Consider the following 20,018-nt stretch of genomic DNA (forward strand, 5'->3'; position numbering starts at 1 on the left):
TAGTGGTTAGCGCCGCGCGTTCGGAAGCGAGGGGTCCCTGGTTCGATTCCGCGCTACGGACACAACTTTCGGAATTTTTTTTCTGATAAAAGTAGACGTCGCTACCTACTACGACGACGACTACTACTACTACTACATACTACAGAGGAGGGACAGACCCACACCCTAAGGAGCTTCGCCCCTAAAATAAGAACATTACTTTCCTGATGAGTTATAGTTAACCAAAAGGTATATGTCCTAATACTTCTATTGTGACAACTAGCACAATGAGACGATTCGCGCGCACGTTACGCCGCAAACAACAACGTGCTTACACGCACGCGTTTCCAAACTAAACATATCTCTAACCAGCCATCTGTCATGGCTGTAGCAAAGCTCCCTCGTCGTTGTCTTGCTTTCATGTCGTGAATTTGCATCCATCATTATACAGTTTAAGCCGAACTATTCAAGAAAATATAATATGCCAGGTAAAAGTTCAACTATATATTTTCACAGATTTTTGAAGATTATGCTGACAAATGACGAAGTTTTTATTGGCGTAAATAGTGCACTGCAGAAAACGATTGTTGTAAAGACGGGTTCGTGTTCAACGCGTCAAAAAAGAGGCTGTTACGATTTTAGAAAGCTGTGCTTGCTTGTTGGAAATTAATAAAACAACCTTAAATTTTCATGCTCGCATGCGGTCTTATTATCTGCTTCGTTGGTTTCCTTGCGTCTTCTTTTTTTGAGCTGCACGTTTCATTCTCAAACTTCGGGTTCAAAGAAGGTATATCGTTCTGGAAAAGAAACAAACAAAATGAAGTTAAAAGCAAAAAATGATGCACTTCAATTCACACTACAAGCGGTGAAGTGAAAGACGCCAAGAGTGTGTATAATCGAATGTGCAGCAGCGGGCAAGCAATCGCCCCAGGGATGCTATTCACTTCGCGTGAACGCTTGGGAAGTTTTCATTGTTTTCCTATAGGCCACGGACAACCTTATGTTTTCTTCAGCGTGACATTTTTTGTTTGCAACGCAAAGGCGAAATGGTGACAACTAGAAGCCTGCACACGGTGTAGGCAGAGCAGCACGCAAGCAAAAACAGTATGCAAGAAGAAGCACGTCTACATGAGCTGCTCACTGTGCGTGGAGAAAGGAAATACGAGTAAACTTATTGCAATAAATTAAACAAGCTAAACAAAAAGACCTGACTCGGGCAGAAAACGGAACAAGCACTAGTGAACACCTGATGTATCTCAAGAACAAGTGACAGTTTATGTGCTGCACATATGCGAAAACACACGTGACACGTGGGGCACATGAGCATTTGGAGGCTGTTTTTCATGAAACAGAGGGGTCGTGATGGCGCTAGTGACACATCTGTCAATTTCAGGAAGGGTGGAAATAGGTTCCTGGAAAGGAACCAGCAAGGTTCTTAGTTTGGCTTTTGCCAATATGCGGATCATAAACTGTCCTTTTACATATTCGTAAAATACATTAGGTGTTAATCAGCACTTGTGTGGTTCCCTCTCCTGATTGTGCCTTTTTTGCGTCCTTTTAATTTGCTCCGTAGAATGAAGGAACTCGCACAACAAAACGTCAAGTTGACGTAAGAACAGATGCAGGCAATTACCTTGTAGTCACTACTCTAACTACTGTTTTTTTTTCATTTTAATAGGTTTAATTTTGCACGCTAGAAATGACCAATTTTAGAGTTGAGGGATGAGGCAAGTCTCCCATGAAAATCAGGTAGGTGCTCCTCCCTTGTCCATGCTTCACCTAGTTGCAGCACAAAGTTAGGCTGCGGCTTCCTAAGCACTAAGCCGAATTTAAGCACAAGACCAAACTTTTTTCTAGTTTAGAGGCATTTTTACATTTCTGAGGCCACAGCGCACGTATGTGACAACTAGGTATTCGCAAAAAAGGCTATTGTAATTTGAATCCCATGAGATTCATTTTTACATAACATAACGAGTCACCACTACTGTCAAACTGTTCACAGATGTGTGGAGTGCATGTCCCTTACCTGATAGGTGAAGTTGGAGGTGCCGCCTCTTCAAGTAGAAAATACAATCCTGCGGAATGCATATATATTTAAAACATTACTTCCGATTGGGATCGCGCCATTGCGCTAAGTTACATGATTGCAAACTATTATAGTGAGTAGCCGTGATCAACGGTTTGAATGCACTCGAGCGGAAATGATAGCTACGATATGGGTGGAAATTAAATGGGCGGGAAAGATTGCGAAGATTGTTCTGCCCACGACAAAAGTTTGCCATAACGAAAATATACGGGATGAAACGCGCTGGAAGAATTGCTCACCTTCAATTACAGCATTTTTATCAGACAGCTAGTGGATACAAATGCAATACATTCTGACGAGCTTAATTTCATGGTATTTCTTCGAAATGCCTGTGTATTGAGCAAGGGTGTGGGAACAGTAATTTTGAGACATAATTGAATAGTAATCCAAAAGTGCCGAACGGAATCGGAGCAAATGGAGCCTGGAAAACTTCTCTAATCAAAGACAGCCGTTTTCACCGATTATTTGATTCGTGCGTCTGTCCAGGAAGGAGACATAGAGATCAAAATTCTTTCCAAGCGGTTTTCTTTGTAGAATACAGAAAATATCGATGAGGTTCATATTCTGCGTTGATTACAAAACTGGAAATTAATGTTTACAACTGGTTTGAAGGGCACTTATGTAAAGGCCATATAGGCTGAGTTTCAATTGTTCTCCATTTAAAAATGAGAAACGAATAGCAATAATACTTGTTTCAGCTGTAAATTTTATTATTTACATGAATTCGTCAGAGTGCAGTTATTTGGTTGAAATTCCCGAACAGGATTCAAGAAAACATTTCCCAATCTTAAAAACAAGGAAGAAAGAGTATTTTGTTACTAAATAAGAGTTCTCTAGATATACGCGACAAACGCCTCACTTACCCTGTATCACCACCGACAGGATATACCGGAACCGCGCCTTCACGTCCTGTAAAAAGGGGGCAGATGCAATGCTCGCAGTTGGATTTGAAAAACGCTTTCTCTAGTTATTATTCGTTACTCACTTTGTGAATATTTCGTGATAGCGCGGTGCTATCAACAGCTATCGTGCACAATCTTGTCACGTGGACAGTCTTAGTGATTTGATGAATATAAATTAGGAGCCAAACTTTATTTCCATAAAACTCGATTTTAAGGATATGTAAGATACATACCTTGTTTTGTAACCTTTCCTGATGTTGTTAGATTGTTCTACACCAAAAAACTGCCGGACGGCATAACTTTCAGAATGATAATTTAACGTTGAACCACCTTAGGAAACAAACAAGCAATAACTACAAGCAAAGCGCAAGAAAATCTGACTGTACTTAAATACCACATTATAATGATCAATTTAATATACATAAAAATTGAATAGTATAGAAAATTATTATTCACACTTAAAAAAAGAGAGACATTTCGAGTGGAAATCTTCTGCATGGTGAGCGCTGTGCTCGACACATAGAGACATAGGGACGGCTGTCGCGCTGTTTAATTTCTGGAATACTTATACATAAGTATTTATTGCATAGTTGTTTAAGCTCTAGCCAGCGCCTTTAGAGGATAGGCTATCAGATGCGGAACATGTTTAACATGCCTTAACATTGTCCTAGTATGTGTTCTCAATCGCAGGTCATTTGATTAGCCATAATGTGTTCCCCTGAGGATCGTTACAGCCGAGACCACATGAGCAAAGGTAAGAATATATCATGTAAGTATACTATAATTATACGGCCTATTTATTTTGACTCGTTAGATTACATCATTCACTCCCACTGTACATTTTAAACGGCTAAATACACCTGTATAATCCTAGTGTGTCAGCGGTTAATTCTTTCACGCAATAAATACTAAAAAAAGAATAACCGTTTAGGATAGTGCAATTCTAGTGTTATTTCTCAATACCGTGAAGCGACTGACATGGATTTTTCTGTATATTAAAAATTACAGAACCAACAAAAATCGACCTGGTTTTAAAACCAATTCTAACGTTTTCCTACAGCCTCCTTACGGTAACTGCAAACTTTAGACCATTAAGAGCACAAGAGATGCCTATTTATCCCTATTTGTCATATTACGGCCCAGTCTGAAAAACTTGCATTAGGAACAGGCGGCGAAAATTGCTGATGCACCAGTTTGTACTTTGACATGAGGGTTTCAACTAGCGCTGTACTAGAAAAGTATGTGAAACATGAGTGCCCTCGCATTTGATAAATTATAGGGATAACATTAGACACAGCTAGTGGGAGTCGGGATTATTTAGCACGTAAGCCTTGAGCACTGACCAATTTTATTATGTCACCGATAACACATGCAAGTTATTTAATTTATTCGAGAATATTATGCGAGGACCGCAGACAAAAATTCTCAAATAATGCAGCTTGACGAGGGTATGCGCACCTTGAAATGTCACTTATTTGAAGAATACATTGAAATGTTCATGCGGGAAAAACATAAAAAAAGAATGGTACAGCTAAATTGTGCATGCGAAAGAATGAAATGATTCGCGCTACAGGAAAATTCAGCGGGAACCACATACACGCAAGCTAGATGTACAGACTTGTAGGTACAAATGAAAAAAGAAGGAAAAAAGTACACTGAACACATCAACAACATTTATTTGTGGATGAATGAGGGGTACACAGCACTATAGAAAAGGAGCATTTATGAGTGCACGGTGTTAACTACGCACTACGCAAATATAAAAAAAAGATGCATTTCAAATAGCATGCAGAAATAACTAATAAAAAATAAACAACAAAAATTAAGAAAATGTAGCACATCTTTACACGAACACATGGCATAGATCTCCAGAAGTCACTTCACTTACATCAAAACCCCTCTTCAGTAATTCAATAGCAGTGTTGTAACAGTAACAATATTATACGGCTGATTACGTTCCCGAATGTTACAAGTGTACTTACCTGCACAACGTCGTTGGCACTCATCCAAGGTGACAAAGTTATTACGTGTTCCTCCGCAGCCGTAGTACCAAAAGCCAAAGCACCGGCCGGCGTACGGGTCGTAGTAGTATCGGGCTGATCCGGAGCGCCATCCCCAAAAGCAGTGGTGCCCATGGCTCGGGTACACGCGGCATCGGTCTGGTATCGTCGGCCAAAATCGTACTGAAATACAATAGCGATTTTGTCACTTTCGGCTTCATTGGTTTTTCTTGGCAAGTGCACGCTTCCGCGCGTCTGAACTCGGTTTCAGCTTGCATGAATGCCGCGAAATTTCTATGCGAGGTTGGAACCCGAAACTTGATTTTACGTTTCTTTAAATACGTGGCCAGTGCAGTAGCAGCGGTGTTTCTGTGTTAGTTACTAATGAGAGGGTTCATTAGAATAACAAATGCCGCCGGCCTATAGAATCGAAGAGAAATGTTTGACGTTGTGGGAGCTTCCTTTAACTTGTGCTATAAATTGTAGCACTGATGTTATTGCGTTCTGCATCCCGCTTACACGGATAGGAAAGGCAAAGCGAAAACCCATCGTAACTTATTCAGCAAGTAGACGGCATAGCAGTTGAGCCAAACTGAACGTATCCAAAAAGCATGGACTCTCGGTTAGTGTGTCATTTCGCAAATTGACCGCGGTACAGTAAACTAAAGCCTTTGGATAGCTTAGTTCAATTAAAAGAGTCCTTTCTTAAATACGACAAAAAAGAATTTTGTTCACTTTGCGGAATCATTGGCATGATATTGAACGCTTTTCATTATTGAACATCTCTTTTGCAGCGTTAGATCTTCAGTGATCGTGACAACCACAGCCCAAGTGTCTCACTCGTTTTTAACACCATGCATTGTCATCGCAGCGAAAGCTGGAATTAGAAGTATTATATGTTACACGCCGCATTTAAATTGTATAAAAGCGGCCGGTGCTAGAAAGATGCTAAATGGTGCACAGAGTATAGAGGGACAAGAAAAAATGTTATATGTGACGTGCGGGAAAATATTGAAGTGTATAGGTGTTAATTGGGAATCGCATAAAAAAGGACAAACATTCTTTTCTTGTTTTTTTTTACAGGTGCAATACGAAACGCGTAGAAAGTTTCACCGGCGTCTGGGAAAAACTAAACATGGGCAGCGTCCTTGAAATGAATTAAACATGGGGGGCAGGTAATTGGTGTTGGGTGCCGAAAGTTTCGATGCCTTATAGGCGTATTTACGAACTGTGTTTAAAGTTTAGCCGCTGCCCTGGAAGATCTATAACTACTGCCGAGTTCAAATTTGTCAGAAGTGGAGGCAACAACATGGATTATGTACGTGCAAGTCTGTGGAAAAAATGCGAAATTTGTAGATGATGATTTATGCATGTCCTCCAAAGCGTTGAAAATGCGTTTAACGTCATCGCTTTTGGCTAACGCATCAGAACTCATCAAATACAGTACATCTTCTACATGCTTATAAAACTATGTTCCAGCGTTCTTTTTTTTGCATGGAGCCGGAGAATGAAATCATTATCCGCTTTGGTCATTGACATATCACGTTTTAAGGCTTTGCCATCGATGAAAACCTTTTATTAAAGTCATGCCGTTCAACTCCTTTAGCCTTCATAGGCCCACCCTTCAAATCCTTGTTACAGAACGTTTGAGGTAGAGTTAGTTAGCAACTAATAAATAAATAAATAAATAAATAAATAAATAAATAAATAAATAAATAAATAAATAAATAAATAAATAAATAAATAAATAAATAAATACAATATGTCTGTTAGTCTGCCGGGATGTTTAAATAAGGCTCATAGTTCATACTTATTATTTGAATTGGGTTTAATAGCGCAACACAGACAGGTTCCGCTGCAAAATCCACAATTCACATATTGTTGAAATAGGGAGGCGGGAGGGAGAGGTAGGGGCACGTTAGGGAGGATGTACGGCCATTGTTTAAGGTTGGCAGAATAATTATGGGGTTTACTGTGCAATAACTGCATACTTCTTCCTATTTTCAAACCTACGGGAACCAGTTAAAGAGTTTTGCCAATTTCCCCAGTAACTGTACGCGCCATTTGTATTATAATAATTACGGAAGCTCTCGAAAACAATATAGCTGGTATTATGTACATCTTTCAGTTTTGGTGGATAGTCAAATATTGCTACGCGCGGGGTTGTATTTGGTCGTTTGAACGAGGCGCTCGGGCGCCATCACAATGCTTTGTTTAGACCAGAAATGTATTAAACCTCAATATTAAAGAAAAAAACGTACTTTTTGTAATTTTCTGCCGTCATATATCATAAATCATGCAGTTACAGCTACATTTCGTGACTACCCAAAATATATTTCAATGGTACATTACGAATAAGAAATACCACAATCATTCAAAGAATGCTGTAAAAACGAAGTGTATTTCTCGAAGGCTTACTTCGTAAAATATCCTAAAAATCCGTTGGTCATCTCTGATTAAATAAATGATGACTTCTAAATTGAAACCGTATCCTTTGGCATGCGTTCATGCCAAAGTAGGCCCGCACTTTGCACCGCTTACTGAATGTGTGAAATCAAACATGAATGATTATTGTGACGGCTCGACAAGTACGCGCACGTGCGTCACGGGCAGTGGGTCGGAATGGAACGAAAAAAAAAATGGAACGAAAGCGTAACGGACACGTTTTTTATTATTTTGTTCCGGAGTGAAACCGAAATATTTTTGGTCGGTTTTCGGTTCAAGGGGAAAGTCGGCAATCCGCAACAACCGACGTCAGGCAACCGCATAAGCACGTATCTCAGGCAGCGATAGTGCGAGCGATAGCCGGTCGAGCGCTACACTAATCTAAGCTTGCCGCTCGGCGCACTGGAAAGACCGGCATCGTAGCAAAACGCAGCACTGAAGAGCTCATGCTTTTGTTATCTACGGGTACAACGCTTTGTTACCGAAGCTTTATCGTTCGTTTATGTTCGTTTAAGTTCGTTTTACCGGAACAGCGGTCTCGTATTTCAGTGAGTGCACTGGATGACGTGGTGATTCTGAGATCATGCTCAGTGCCTTGACTCAACGCACTGAGCATGATCCCATAATCCATAGCTCATAATAGTCCGAACTGCACGAATCACGCACGGCCTCAACGAAGACGAGGCTAGTGCAAGCCCTCGTCGTCAGCTGCATCAAATTCACGCTTACCGTATCAAACTAAGCGAAAACGGTTGCAGCGCGCATAGACAAATAAATTGAAAGAAAAATGTTTGAGAAATATATTGAGAAACATAAACATTGAGAAAGCTATTCTCAAATGATTGAGAAAAATAAATAATATGTTTTTATCGTTATTTTGCTTGAAAATTTTTCCATGCGAACCAAAATTCGTTATGAACCGTGACGGATATTTTTTCTTTCGTTCCGGAGCAGAACCGGAACGCAACTTTTTTTCAGTGGAACGAAACTAAAACCAGAACGAAAAACATTTCGTTCCGACACCCTACGACTCACGGGTGACCTTGAACGTTCTCATTTGACAAAGTGAAATTATCATAACTTGCATCTGTAGCAAACACGAAATATTGTGCACACTTGACACACCCGTGACGTTTTTGTTAGATACCTCCAAAAGTGGGTTAACTTCACCTATAATGCTGCAAAGAAATGCGGGACCGACGGAGGGGCCGAAGCTCAGTTTTTTTTTTGCCACAGGGACCCAGGCATCTAACGACGATTGCACGCATCCTTTTCTCATGCCATAGTCGGCCTTAGAATCGTTTGGCGCTTGCGTCAGCGTGCCTGTTTTTCGCATTCTTTACTCGTGAAAGCTAGCCATATGAGACAGATTAGTAAGACAGCAGTACCTAATGAATCGGCCCATGTCTTTCTTTCCACAGACGAATACCTACATGGTCTGTTAGGCCCCACGATAATGATACCGCATTAACAAGCGGAAACTTACATTTGGTGCACGTTTGCTGGCACTCGATCAGGGTGGGAAAGTTGTTGCCGGCATATGTGCACTGGCTACCTTGGACACAAGTTTTGTTTCTTGGGTCGTAGTAGTACACGATGTGGTTGGTGCCCGGCGCACAGGACGATATAGGCCGTGGCGCTTTGCACACGTCAACTGAAAAACGCCGCGGAAATGTTAGACATTATGCTGATGCTGCGGGTTTGGCAGAAGCAAAACTTTGAAGAATGTATCACAGAATTCAAGAAGAAGATCTTGTATTTACACCAGTCGTTTACTTTAAAAGTGCCACAATTTTGTTGCTAGATGAGACGTTATTGTTGTTAATAGAGAAATTCGTCTAACTGAATCTGCGTATTGATTGTTGGTCCCGTATAGCGAAATCACTTGACCGAATATAGACGGGCACGGCATAAATACAACCATACGACCGCAAGCTGGCAACCCACTACTTATTCGGAGACAGGCATTTATCGGGCATCCTGCTTATAGAGTGGAGGCAATGCTACGGCACACATAAACAAAGGAAAGCCAAGACTAGCACGAGCTTCTCTAAGTAATAAGAATAATAACGAGACAACGAACAATGAAGAGCAATTCGTTTTTTTTTGCGAGACGATACGGACAAACTGTGTCAGCATGGCTTCCTTCTCTATTTCTGAAAAATAACTGTTTCTCTTGGATGTTTACCTTGGTTCATACGACACTGACTATGTGTAGAGGTTTGAGCTAGTGCTCGCATTGTGCTCAGGTATGTCGTTATTCGTTACGTTTAATGTATTATGCGTATCTGTCACCGTAATCTGTCATAAAAATGCGTATCTGTCACCAGTAAAGATGATTTCGTAGTTGGCTGACCGTGCTGTATGCGTCTCCGTCCCCGTCTAGTAGCGTCGTCAAGTGCTTTCGTAACTTTCTTTACCTCATTACAAACGTTCGGTTTGATTCATTCTTGATTATTACGCTTTAGGCGTTATACTAAAAGATATTATCCTAAATATGTGGTGTGTTACGTGATGAAACCGAAGTCGAGACAACGGAGAAAGATCGCGTGGCTTTCGGATGCCTGTTCCAGAAAAGGCAGCCAGTCCTTTTGATCGGAATGCTCATATCTTGAAGCTGTACTGCGCCAACGAACAGAATCGCACAACAAATATAACGTCTCCTCATTAACTAGGAGCTGTTAAATAAATGTGTCGCTAGTGGCATTGAGCATTCTGATCGCGACAGAGAATTAAAGTTTGTCTAATTTGTTTCAGGGAAAGGATTTTTCAAATATAATAACGTAGCAAAGAAAACACCGCTTTGCAGAAAAAAAAGTGACGTAAGGGCGCCGATAAGAATATCATGCTGGTCTGTCATGCTTATTGCGCACAGCTGAATCGTCAGTTTGTCGTAGAAAATTGTCGGCTTCAACATTTCTTTTTTATCTGTGTGTTCGCGTGAACGTCAAATTTGAAGGCCGGAACTTGTGATAATAAAGGTCACTGTGGGCCATGTGGTGGGCGGCTGAGCAAAAAAAAAAAAAAAAAGACAATACTTCAATCGCGTGGAAATTTCCATGTATAGCCGTCACTTGCGACAGCTCACTACCTCCTAATAGAAAAGTGGTTTTATGACAAAATTATACAGATACTGTTTTGTTCTTGGTCACATAAACATGTAAAAGTGGCTTTAGGCAGTGCCATTAGACAAGCACGACTACGGTGTTGTGTCGTAAAAGTCGATTAGCCTTACATAGTACATTAACAGAGCTCTTTTCTCAGAACGCCCTTTTCTTGCTGAGTGGTACGTGCGTCACACCGCGAAGCACCACAGCGTTCACGAAACTGAATTGTTATTTGCTCAGTCAATTATGGGAAATTTATATTTCCTCCTATTGTACCCAAAAAGAAAACTAATCTATGCTGCTTTATTTTATGTTCAATGTATGCACGTAACACATAGCCTGTTGAGCCAAATATCAAATAACGCGTGGCGTTCGTGGGGAAAGCCTCTTGTCTGTCTCTGATTACATTATATATACTGAAAGAAGGAACATGCTTATGCTTACTACTACGGCAAATCCCGTCGCATTCATCCTTCGATCCGAAAGGGCCACGTAATACGCAATTCTGCACACACCTCCTACTCTTTGCATTGTACTGCCAAGAAGGTGAAGGGCATCCTCTGTACGTCACGGCTGGTACGCTTACCAAGCACCTTTGATCTGAAATTTGAGACGAAATATGAGCGTTACTTATACGATGTCTTTCCCAAAAGTTCATGCAGGGAGTGAGAGAAAAATTTAAGGACACTTTGTAAATTCCAAAGTTTGTTCGGCGAAAGCCTTTGCCCAATCGACTGACTACCACCGCATGCGCGTTCGCTCATTCTTCTTCTGAAGTTTGGCATCGGGGGAATCCACATTCTTGGGGCGCTTCTCCGAATAGCTTGCCGTGGAATCATCACCGGAACGCTTGGGAGCCATTCGACTAACTCGACTGCTGCAACGAGACGTTTGACGAAGGAGCGTTGCCGCGCGCACCGCTGTGCCATCACGTGATTGCGGAGAGAGTGCAAGGGGGAGAGGCCACAGCTGGCAGCGTTCCAGGGCACGGACGGACGGACTGTCGGACGTCGCGAGTATGAGCCATTAAAGGCTTTCGCCTTAATATGGGAGTGGGTGCAGCTGCGCCCTTCTCTTACGCTCTCCACTCAAAGGGACGCGGTTCAATTCTAGTGCAAGCCACAGTGCTAATGAAAACGCAGAATTTAATTTCATGCGTTCACATTTTGAGCAACCCATTTATAGTTCCATATCAAACAATCAATAGCAAAGTTCTTTTAAAACTCGGCAAAAATTCATAAAATGTTGCAAAACCGTTATGGAAAAGATACCCTAAAAATAAGTTCTATGTGCCAGTAGGTCCAGCGTTTTCGGGAAAACCATGAATACCCCATGGACGATGGAAGATAAGGACGCTCCCCAACCCATACAAAGATCGAATTTTCTATCCTGTGCGTTGTCTTAAGCTGAGTGGTCACCGAAAGACTGTTAAATGATGGCCGAATCACCTGTTTTGTTAAAGTGATCTGCTTACCAGATTTTGACTAAAAACTTGAAATGAAGAAGGTTTGCGCCAAGATGGCGGCAATACTGCCGACTGCTGAAAAAAAGCTTGGACGAAAAAAATGCTGCAGTGATAGAAAAACGTCTGAGGGGGATGAATTCTTGTAAACGGTCGTCACCGGCGACGAAACATGTATTTACGAATACAACATCGAGCTGTAGTAGTAGCAGTGTGAGGAGCAAAAAAAAAAAAAAAGCTGAGGGAATATCGAAAAAAGCTGGAAAGAACAAACAACAAAATCAAAGTTGCGTTGTTCTTTCTTTTTGACTGTCATGGCATTTAGCCACACGAATTTCATGAAAGTCAAACTGTGAATGTAGCTTTCTGCGTGCAGGTCCTCAAAACTTGTCAAAAGAGGTGCGCTGTATTCTTTAACCAGATAATGCCCTTTCGCATACTGCCTCGATATTGCATGAGTTTTTGGGATACAAATTTTATTACTGTCCTAGAATACGCTCCTTACTGGCCGGGTCAAGCCTCCTGCTACTTTTTTCCCCAAATGCGAACTGGGGAAGGCATTTTGGGGCGTTCGGTGAAGCTCGTAACAGAAAAGGACTTCCAAAGGTGCTTCTAGCACCAAAAGAAGAAGCGCAACCAGTGAATTACATCCAATGGAGAGTGTTTTGAACGTAACCGCATTCTGGAATATTAAAGCTCGTGAAAAAATGTTTTGAGAGAACGCAATTACTTCATGGACAAGCTTCATACGGAAGTCAGTTAAAGCCGTATAAAGCAAAACAGAGAATTAAGGTAGGGAAAGCAAGAATATTTACTTGAGTGCAGAAAGAAAGCATAAGGAAAAGGAGGAATAAAGGTGGACGAAAATACAACTTGCCTTCGGTGGTAGGCGAACCCACATCTCCTGAATAACATATGCAGAGCTTTAAAATTAGCTACCACAGCGTCATTCACCCGTGCACTTCCGTCAGTAGATGCGTATTATGTACTAGATTTAGCGTTGGGAGTGTTATTCTCCGTCAAACATCCATCCAACCGCAGGTGTCACGTAGTACGTGAGCACAGCAGCAGGCAGCTGGCCAATAAAACCTCGCGAGCTATCCCATATGGTACGAAGGCTGTCAAGGGGGAGGTCCTCGGTGCGCAATAAGCGAGAATAAAAAGCGAAACTGAGGGGCTGGGCATTGTAAGGTTCAAGCACACGATTTACCCTTTTGACGTTAAATGTCTTTCAGCTCGGTCAGGATAGGGGAAGAGAGAACTTACTTGAAAAATGGCGCAGCGGTCGGCCTGAGCTAGCGCGCTCTAGCATGCTGAACGGGGACGTAAAGGCGCGATGACGATAACATAGAAGACAGATGCGCTACAGGGAAGACAAGTTCAACATGCGGTGGATAAACATTCGGAAATGTCAGCCATGAAGCCACCTCATATGCAGATAGCAAAGGCAGCCAACACCTACATAGCGAGTCGCTTGCTGAAACCGCGTGTAACAAAACAGGTAATAATACTATAAAGGGCTGATGAAGAAGACGTTTACGATTACTCCAATGACGACACTCTTAACTTCGCGAGCTAGGCGACACCAACAAGAACTACCATCTTGTCAGCCGCTACAGCTATTGTAAATATTTTGTAAATATATTGCTTGCGCCTTTTTCCCCCGTAACATATTTGGTGGAGGGTGCGGGCTCAACAGCAAGAGGGATTTAAGTAGCCGGCGCTCCTTGGCTGCATCTACCATACCAGCTCAAGGCGAGGTTGCTTCCGGCACGTCGGCACATATGCCAACCGTCATTCTGGAACAACCGCGCGACCCAAGAACCTTATCCGGTACCGACAATGCTGATGTCGAAGATTGGCTCCAACTGTATGAGCGGGTGAGCGCAAGCAACCACTAGGACCAGACCATCATGCTAGCTAATTTGATATCTTATGTCGCGGGTACGGCACCCGTCTGGATCGAGACCCACGAGGAGGAACTTACCACGTGGGACATTTGTAAACAGAAGGTCAAGGATTTGTTTGACAAGCCTGTTGCACATCTGCGTGCCGCCCAAAAAGACCTCGCTTCTCTTGTCCAGATGTGCACCTTACGTATACATACGTAACGCTTATACGTATGTTTGCCACAATACTACCTACGCCCCTTACTTTTGTATTGCTCTGTAGATGAAAAAAAAAACGCCCATAACCCCCGCGCTCGACACGCAGGGTCCTGAAATGGCGTAAAATGTCTCGGACTGCATAACAAGGGGATGCCAATTTGCGCCCACCGTCTTTTACCACAGCGGGCCCGCTAGGAATAGCAAGCGAGTACGATTGCAAGATTAGAGCGTAGGACTTCCACTATGTGCGTTATAAGTTATGCATGTAAGCTTTACAATGTGTGAATAAAGGTAACGTGTGCATTCAGCCAGTGGCACAACCAGGGGGGGATGACCATGCCAGCTCAAGGCGAGGATGCCTCGGGCACGTGGGCACATATGCCAACCGTCATTCTGGAATAACCACGCGCCCCAAGAACCTTATCCCGTACTGACAACACTGATGTTGAAGATTGGCTTCAACTGTATAAGCGGATGAGCGCTAGCAACCACTGGGACCAGACCATCATGCTAGCTAATTTGATATCTTATCTCGCGGGAACGGCACCATTGGTCATGCCATTTTTTTTTGGAGGGAGGGGGGGGGCGAAATTTTTCCGGCCGGCGCCCTGCTTCCTTTTATCCCCGGCCCGTCGCCTATGAACAAAGGCGCATATCCTTCGAACGCCAGCCCCAGACAAGTGCATGATGGCACGCGCCTTCAAGGAGGCCATGGGCCGGCTCAAGGTAAAAGATGTATTCTTATACACCAAGCATGGGATGCTGAACAGACCATAACAGAACGTTAGCCCTCCTCTCCCAGAAAAAACAAAGTCTTGGCTACGCACCTGCATTCGGTTATGCCATTTCTGTGCCGTCCAGTGTCCATACATCCTCAGCAGCACGAATAACACGTTTCTCGTTCCGCCCTACGGCTGCGCCTCCAATAAAGCCGACCCATTTTTTTTGCACTGACTGCATTAGCATTGTGTTCTAAGTCGTGAACTTCAATTGCGAGCTTATTGCTTATGCGCCACGACTACTTTGTTACTCGCTGGAACTCCTTCTCGAGTGTCTCTTTGTTGCTATGGCTTTGTTCGTCTCATGCTGTTCCTCTTTTCAATGCACGTAGGAGCAGAGGGATAGCAAGCGCTTCTACGAGGTACCTACATTCCTTTGCATATTTAAACCACAGAAAGCATGAGGAGAAACAGCTGTCCTGTTGGTAAATTAAAATGTTGAGATAATGGGATAAGGGGAAATGGGCGAAAATGCAGCTTCCTGCAGGTTAGAGCTGAGCCTGCAGCTTCCGCATCAGGTGTGCGGTGATTTACCATTAAGCTAGACGCATTGGCCGACCTTCTGTGTATGCAGTCTACGGTATTTATTTGAGTATCAGTAAGAAATTAGCTCGGGAGTGTTGGCTGCACCGCCACTTAGGCAACGGCCATAGTCATGAATATCCCTGCCTAGCACTGTCAGGGATAACCTTATTTGACTATGATTGCTGAGTGCATGGTCACAGGTGTGAACAGCACATATACTAGTCTAACGTCCGGTGTATTCGACATCCGGTGTATTCGACATTACCTTTATTACAGTGCGCAATATTCCGAATGAGTAAAAACAAAGGTTTACTCTTTTCGGCCCTAAATTAGCATGGTGTAAAAGCTTGAAAAAATAATGGTGAAATGATAATTTCTCTGGTCCTTAAGAGGATATGAAGAAAAGAGAAAACCTTATGAATTGCTCCAGAAACGAGTTGACAATTTTTTTTCGCTTCCTTCTCTGTGTGCAGAACATTTGGTACTTATTTGTTGGCGGAAATTATTTTCTTCTGGATTGCCCCTTCAAATTAGTAATACAGTTACAACGTTTCCTGTATAATTAAAAGCTTCTCGTAGCAGACTACCAATTCTATGCCCTGTGCATTTCTTGCGGTCCTGTGCACGTGTTAGCATAGTTCTAGTTGGTCAAAAAGATGTCTTTTCGGTTGTTTTGCACGTCCTACTGAACGCACTCAAAAAACGCTTTATAACCAGAGCATCACCTACATTGCTACGACACTTTAAAATTTTATAACTACGGTAGAACGCATTGTAATTGACGTAGACATCTGTTCTGTAACACATGCGTGTCCTTTTACAGAACACAGCGTTATGCTTTTGCCTAATAAACAGTGGAGTAAGATAACTATACTAGAAATCCACATATTATCGCACGCATGAAACGCACACTCCTGCACCTATCGTGGGCCTGGTGATAAGCCGCGGTATGGCTCAAAGGCTATGGCGATGCGCCGGAGTGCACGACGTCGCTTGCACGATTATCTGCGGCTGCACCCCTGTGCGAACGGAATGTACAAAATGCTCGTTTTCATGTGCTTTAGGTGCGCGTTAAAGAACCCCAGGAGCAATCCTATACGGTGTTCCGCATAGTCGATTTTGCAGATTCGGAGCATGATGCACGACACTTATATTCTGGCACGCTTGAAAACGAGTTAAATAACTACTGGTGCTATCGGGGTTTTAACCCCATCACTAATGAAAAGTTATGTATTTCTCGCGTTTGTATTCGATAGGCGTAAACGACTCCACCAAATATGTGAATGCACATTTGGTCGTCCGAAAGTCGGCACAACTGTCGTGAGCTTTGCAGTCGTTGGGTGTGGGTTTGTTCTTTAAAGGCCTCATGCGCTCGTAATTTGCTGACAGGTCACATTGATTAATAATGAGGTCAGAACTGGAGCCCCGAGGATGACAACTATAACGCTTTTAAAGTGACACAAATCCAAGGTTCTTTCTGATATGTCATTCACAGCAAGCTAATTATAATAAAGTTAGATTGTACGTCCACTGGGATGTACAGAGAAAGCACACGGAGTCGCTGCAGCAGAGACTCTGTCGGTCTGCGACGTCTGTCGGCTTGGCTCAATTGAAATACACTTTTCTTTACCACCGAGTACAACACAGTCTACTGATATTTTTTTGTGGTTTGTCCGGATGCATGGTATGGAAGGGATACCTTCATAGGTGATCACCAGGGATGACTGCTCCGTGACGCCCGTGGCGACGGGCGGTTGTTGCATGCAAGATCGCGAATGGTAGAACCGGCCTGCACAGGCCATAGTATTGTAAGTGCTCAAGCTGTTTAACAGAAGGGCTGTAATTCAAGAGAAACTATTTAGATCGCGAGGCCGTTACCCTATGCGTGCTGTTTTTGTAAGTGTTGGCAATCAGAGAATACAGCGGAGCTGGTAAGGGGAGTTCCACAACGGTTCCCATGCGGCGGCGGTGTAGTCGCATGTCGCTGTGTGGCATCGTGGTCAGTATGAAATATAGATCACAGAAAGCAGCCTGTGTTGGAGATCCCCGAAATGGGCGTATGACGAATGCAGTGGTGAGAGCGCGGAGCCGGCGTCGAAGCTCCAAAGTGGCCGCTCGAATATGCCGTCGGAGCGCGCAGCCAGACACCAGCGACGACAGTGCCAGTGCCGCAAGCAAGAAATGCATTGGATATAACGGAGAGCATATAAGTACATAACTCTTATATAGCGAATCATTTTAAAATGACCTTGTATAGCGAACGAACTGAAGCGGATTTAGTGAAATGTTTGCAAAGTCTTGTGGAGGCTTCGGGCAGTGTCGAAACGCATATCTACTTTTGGGGGCACGAGAACGCCCTCAAACAGCTTCGCTGTCTTTGATATACGATTTTCTCGGATAGGCATACATCGGCAGAGGCTTTCTTTCTTTTTCTTCCTGCGCACTCATGCATTGCATGGCATCCTGAGAGCAGACGAAACGTTTTCCTGAGGAACATTTCTTATCACACAGAGCGTTAGAAAACGATGAACAAAATGCGACCAATTTGATTGCATGCTTACCATACGCCGAGCGGCTCGCGACCACGTTTTGGCCAAAGAAAAGGGCACACCCTAGAAATAAGGTTGCTTTCATCATGCGCGTTAACAGCAGGTTTCGCGGATGTGTTGTGGCAGTGTTTTACTTATAAAGCAATAGGCCACGTAGGTTTCGTTTCTAACGGCTGCTTCAAAACTGTGACTACGCCTACACCGCCTATATATTTTGCCCGATGGCCTTTGTTCCGAATACAATGATGATTGTGCCGTCAGTGGTCAGGCCGAATCGCGTTAACTCACATGGTCTGCACAGGCCCCTCAACATCCGTTCTCGTATTTCCATAAATAAAATTATTGCACTGGAAAGAATGAAGCCAGTTCCTTTGAAAAAAATAAACTTTTTAGGTTCGCGGAGCAGCCGATTCCACGGTAGCACGTTACCACCTGCTAGGTGCGATTTGCAATAAAATACCTTCACGAGATGTCTATTCACGCAGTAAAAAGGCGAGACACGTAGATGTGCCCTTTTCCTAAAGATTTTTTTATGTATGTTGTGTTTATATCACGGGTACATCATTTAGCTTTTTGACGGGGACCAATATTCCCCCAAATTCTATTGTTACCAATTCGTTGCTGGGTGCAAGACGCACCTACTGCATTCCAAACGTTCTGAATTTTGTCGCCGGACTCTGCAGCCAAAGAGTCTTCTCTAATAAAATTGCGTGCATGACGCTAACGTTGTGAAATCTCGAATGTAAGCGAGCACAAGCGATTATTCTAGAATTTACCGTCATACGTGCATAAATAGCAGATGCAGTTAGCCCGTAAGGGTCATATTTCTAGGACCGACGACTGCGCTCGCCACTAAATTTCTGATATAAGTGCTACTTGTTACTTGCACACACACACACACACACACACACACACACACACACACACACACACACACACACACACACACACACACACACACACACACACACACACACACACACACACACACACACACACACACACACACACACACACACACACACACACACACACACACACACACACACACACGCACGCACGCACGCACGCACACACACACACACACACGCACGCAGGTTCGCGTAGGTAGTCCCCTAGGTAATTGAAGCAAGACTCATGGTAAGGTCCATTGTGAGGTTGAATGTCAGGAGAACATCCTGGGTGAAGTGCTGTCACATTGTGGTGGCAAGGACGGGCTTGATGAAGTAGCAAGTGCGCTGCATTCACGTTTTATATAGCAGTGTGCCAGGGTGGACAGGAAGAAGGGAAAATTGAGTAGTCATGTTCGACTGACGGCTTCGAATGCAGCAAAATACTTTCCACGGGAGTGTGCTAAATGTGCCTTTGAGTATGACATTTTATACGCACTATGGCAAAATGACACATGTTCCGAAACTAACGCTTACACCCTCGAAAAGGCAAGAGAAGCGGCATCCAGCAAGTCGGCAATTACACTGCGTGACACGCACGCTGCTGTGCTGCGTTACTGACTCTCAGGAACGAGTCGTTCGTTTTGGAACGAGCGAGAAGAATGTGTAGGGCTCCCTGGGGCTGGCATAGGCGGCTCTTGCTAGGCGATTTATAATCCATATTTAACTGTGGCTCAAAAGACGGAGCACAAGAGAAGTAAGAAACACACATGACCGCTCTCGTGTGGTCCGTTTTTTTTTGCGCCAGACTTCAATATGGCCAACCTATACCAACCATCTGTTATGGTGAAAATTCGCAAACAGCTACTTTAGTACGTTACTCGGGTGACACTCGCCCACGCGCCTTACTTGGGGTCTTGCTGCTTAGCGTCAGTGAAATCGAAATAATTGCTCATCCTGTTTACTTTACTTCGCTTTCAGATTTCGCCCCCGCCAGCGACACTAAGACAGTAATGACACTACGACACAATGCCGACAGTTATGCACCTAACTAAGGATGCCAAGCCCTCGTTTAAAAGAAAGCAAGAAAAGATAGGGGGAAATACAAGAATGTCAGGAAGCATTTTCGTGGAACTTCACAGGTAATTCACCCTTGTTATTCCTAAAGTGATTTTTTCTGTCCTCC

The 20,018-nt window shown here is 43.3% G+C and overlaps 1 protein-coding gene across 2 annotated transcripts; it reads right to left on the reverse strand.

Moving 5' to 3' along the window:
• Positions 1 to 677: 677 nt before the first annotated feature.
• On the reverse strand, positions 678 to 18,122 carry LOC119465288 (carboxypeptidase inhibitor SmCI-like). 2 transcript variants are annotated; one of them, XM_049655741.1, is made up of 8 exons: positions 17,955 to 18,122; positions 17,093 to 17,182; positions 10,964 to 11,119; positions 8,899 to 9,066; positions 4,950 to 5,150; positions 2,929 to 2,974; positions 2,006 to 2,054; positions 678 to 776 (listed from the first exon to the last, which is right to left on the reverse strand). In XM_049655741.1, exons 1-7 carry the CDS (start codon positions 18,028 to 18,030, stop codon positions 2,036 to 2,038), a joined length of 756 nt encoding a protein of 251 aa, XP_049511698.1. In that variant the 5' UTR covers positions 18,031 to 18,122; the 3' UTR covers positions 678 to 776; positions 2,006 to 2,035. The 2 variants fall into 2 exon arrangements, with proteins under 2 accessions (XP_049511698.1, XP_037582011.1); XM_037726083.2 differs by lacking the exon at positions 17,093 to 17,182 and having other exon boundaries at positions 17,955 to 18,121.
• Positions 18,123 to 20,018: the final 1,896 nt, after the last annotated feature.

The sequence above is a fragment of the Dermacentor silvarum genome, chromosome 9 (assembly GCF_013339745.2).
Source record: "Dermacentor silvarum isolate Dsil-2018 chromosome 9, BIME_Dsil_1.4, whole genome shotgun sequence".
Taxonomy (NCBI): domain Eukaryota; kingdom Metazoa; phylum Arthropoda; class Arachnida; order Ixodida; family Ixodidae; genus Dermacentor; species Dermacentor silvarum.

Excerpts from the sequence above, each read along its gene's own strand:
- LOC119465288 (XM_049655741.1), bottom strand. The coding sequence starts at position 18,030 with ATGATGAAAGCAACCTTATTTCTAGGGTGTGCCCTTTTCTTTGGCCAA. Across the intron at positions 17,183-17,954 it reads CGCGAGCCGCTCGGCGTATG|GCCGGTTCTACCATTCGCGA; the intron begins GTAAGCATGCAA and ends TGGCCTGTGCAG. Across the intron at positions 11,120-17,092 it reads CCTGGTGATCACCTATGAAG|ATCAAAGGTGCTTGGTAAGC; the intron begins GTATCCCTTCCA and ends CTCAAATTTCAG.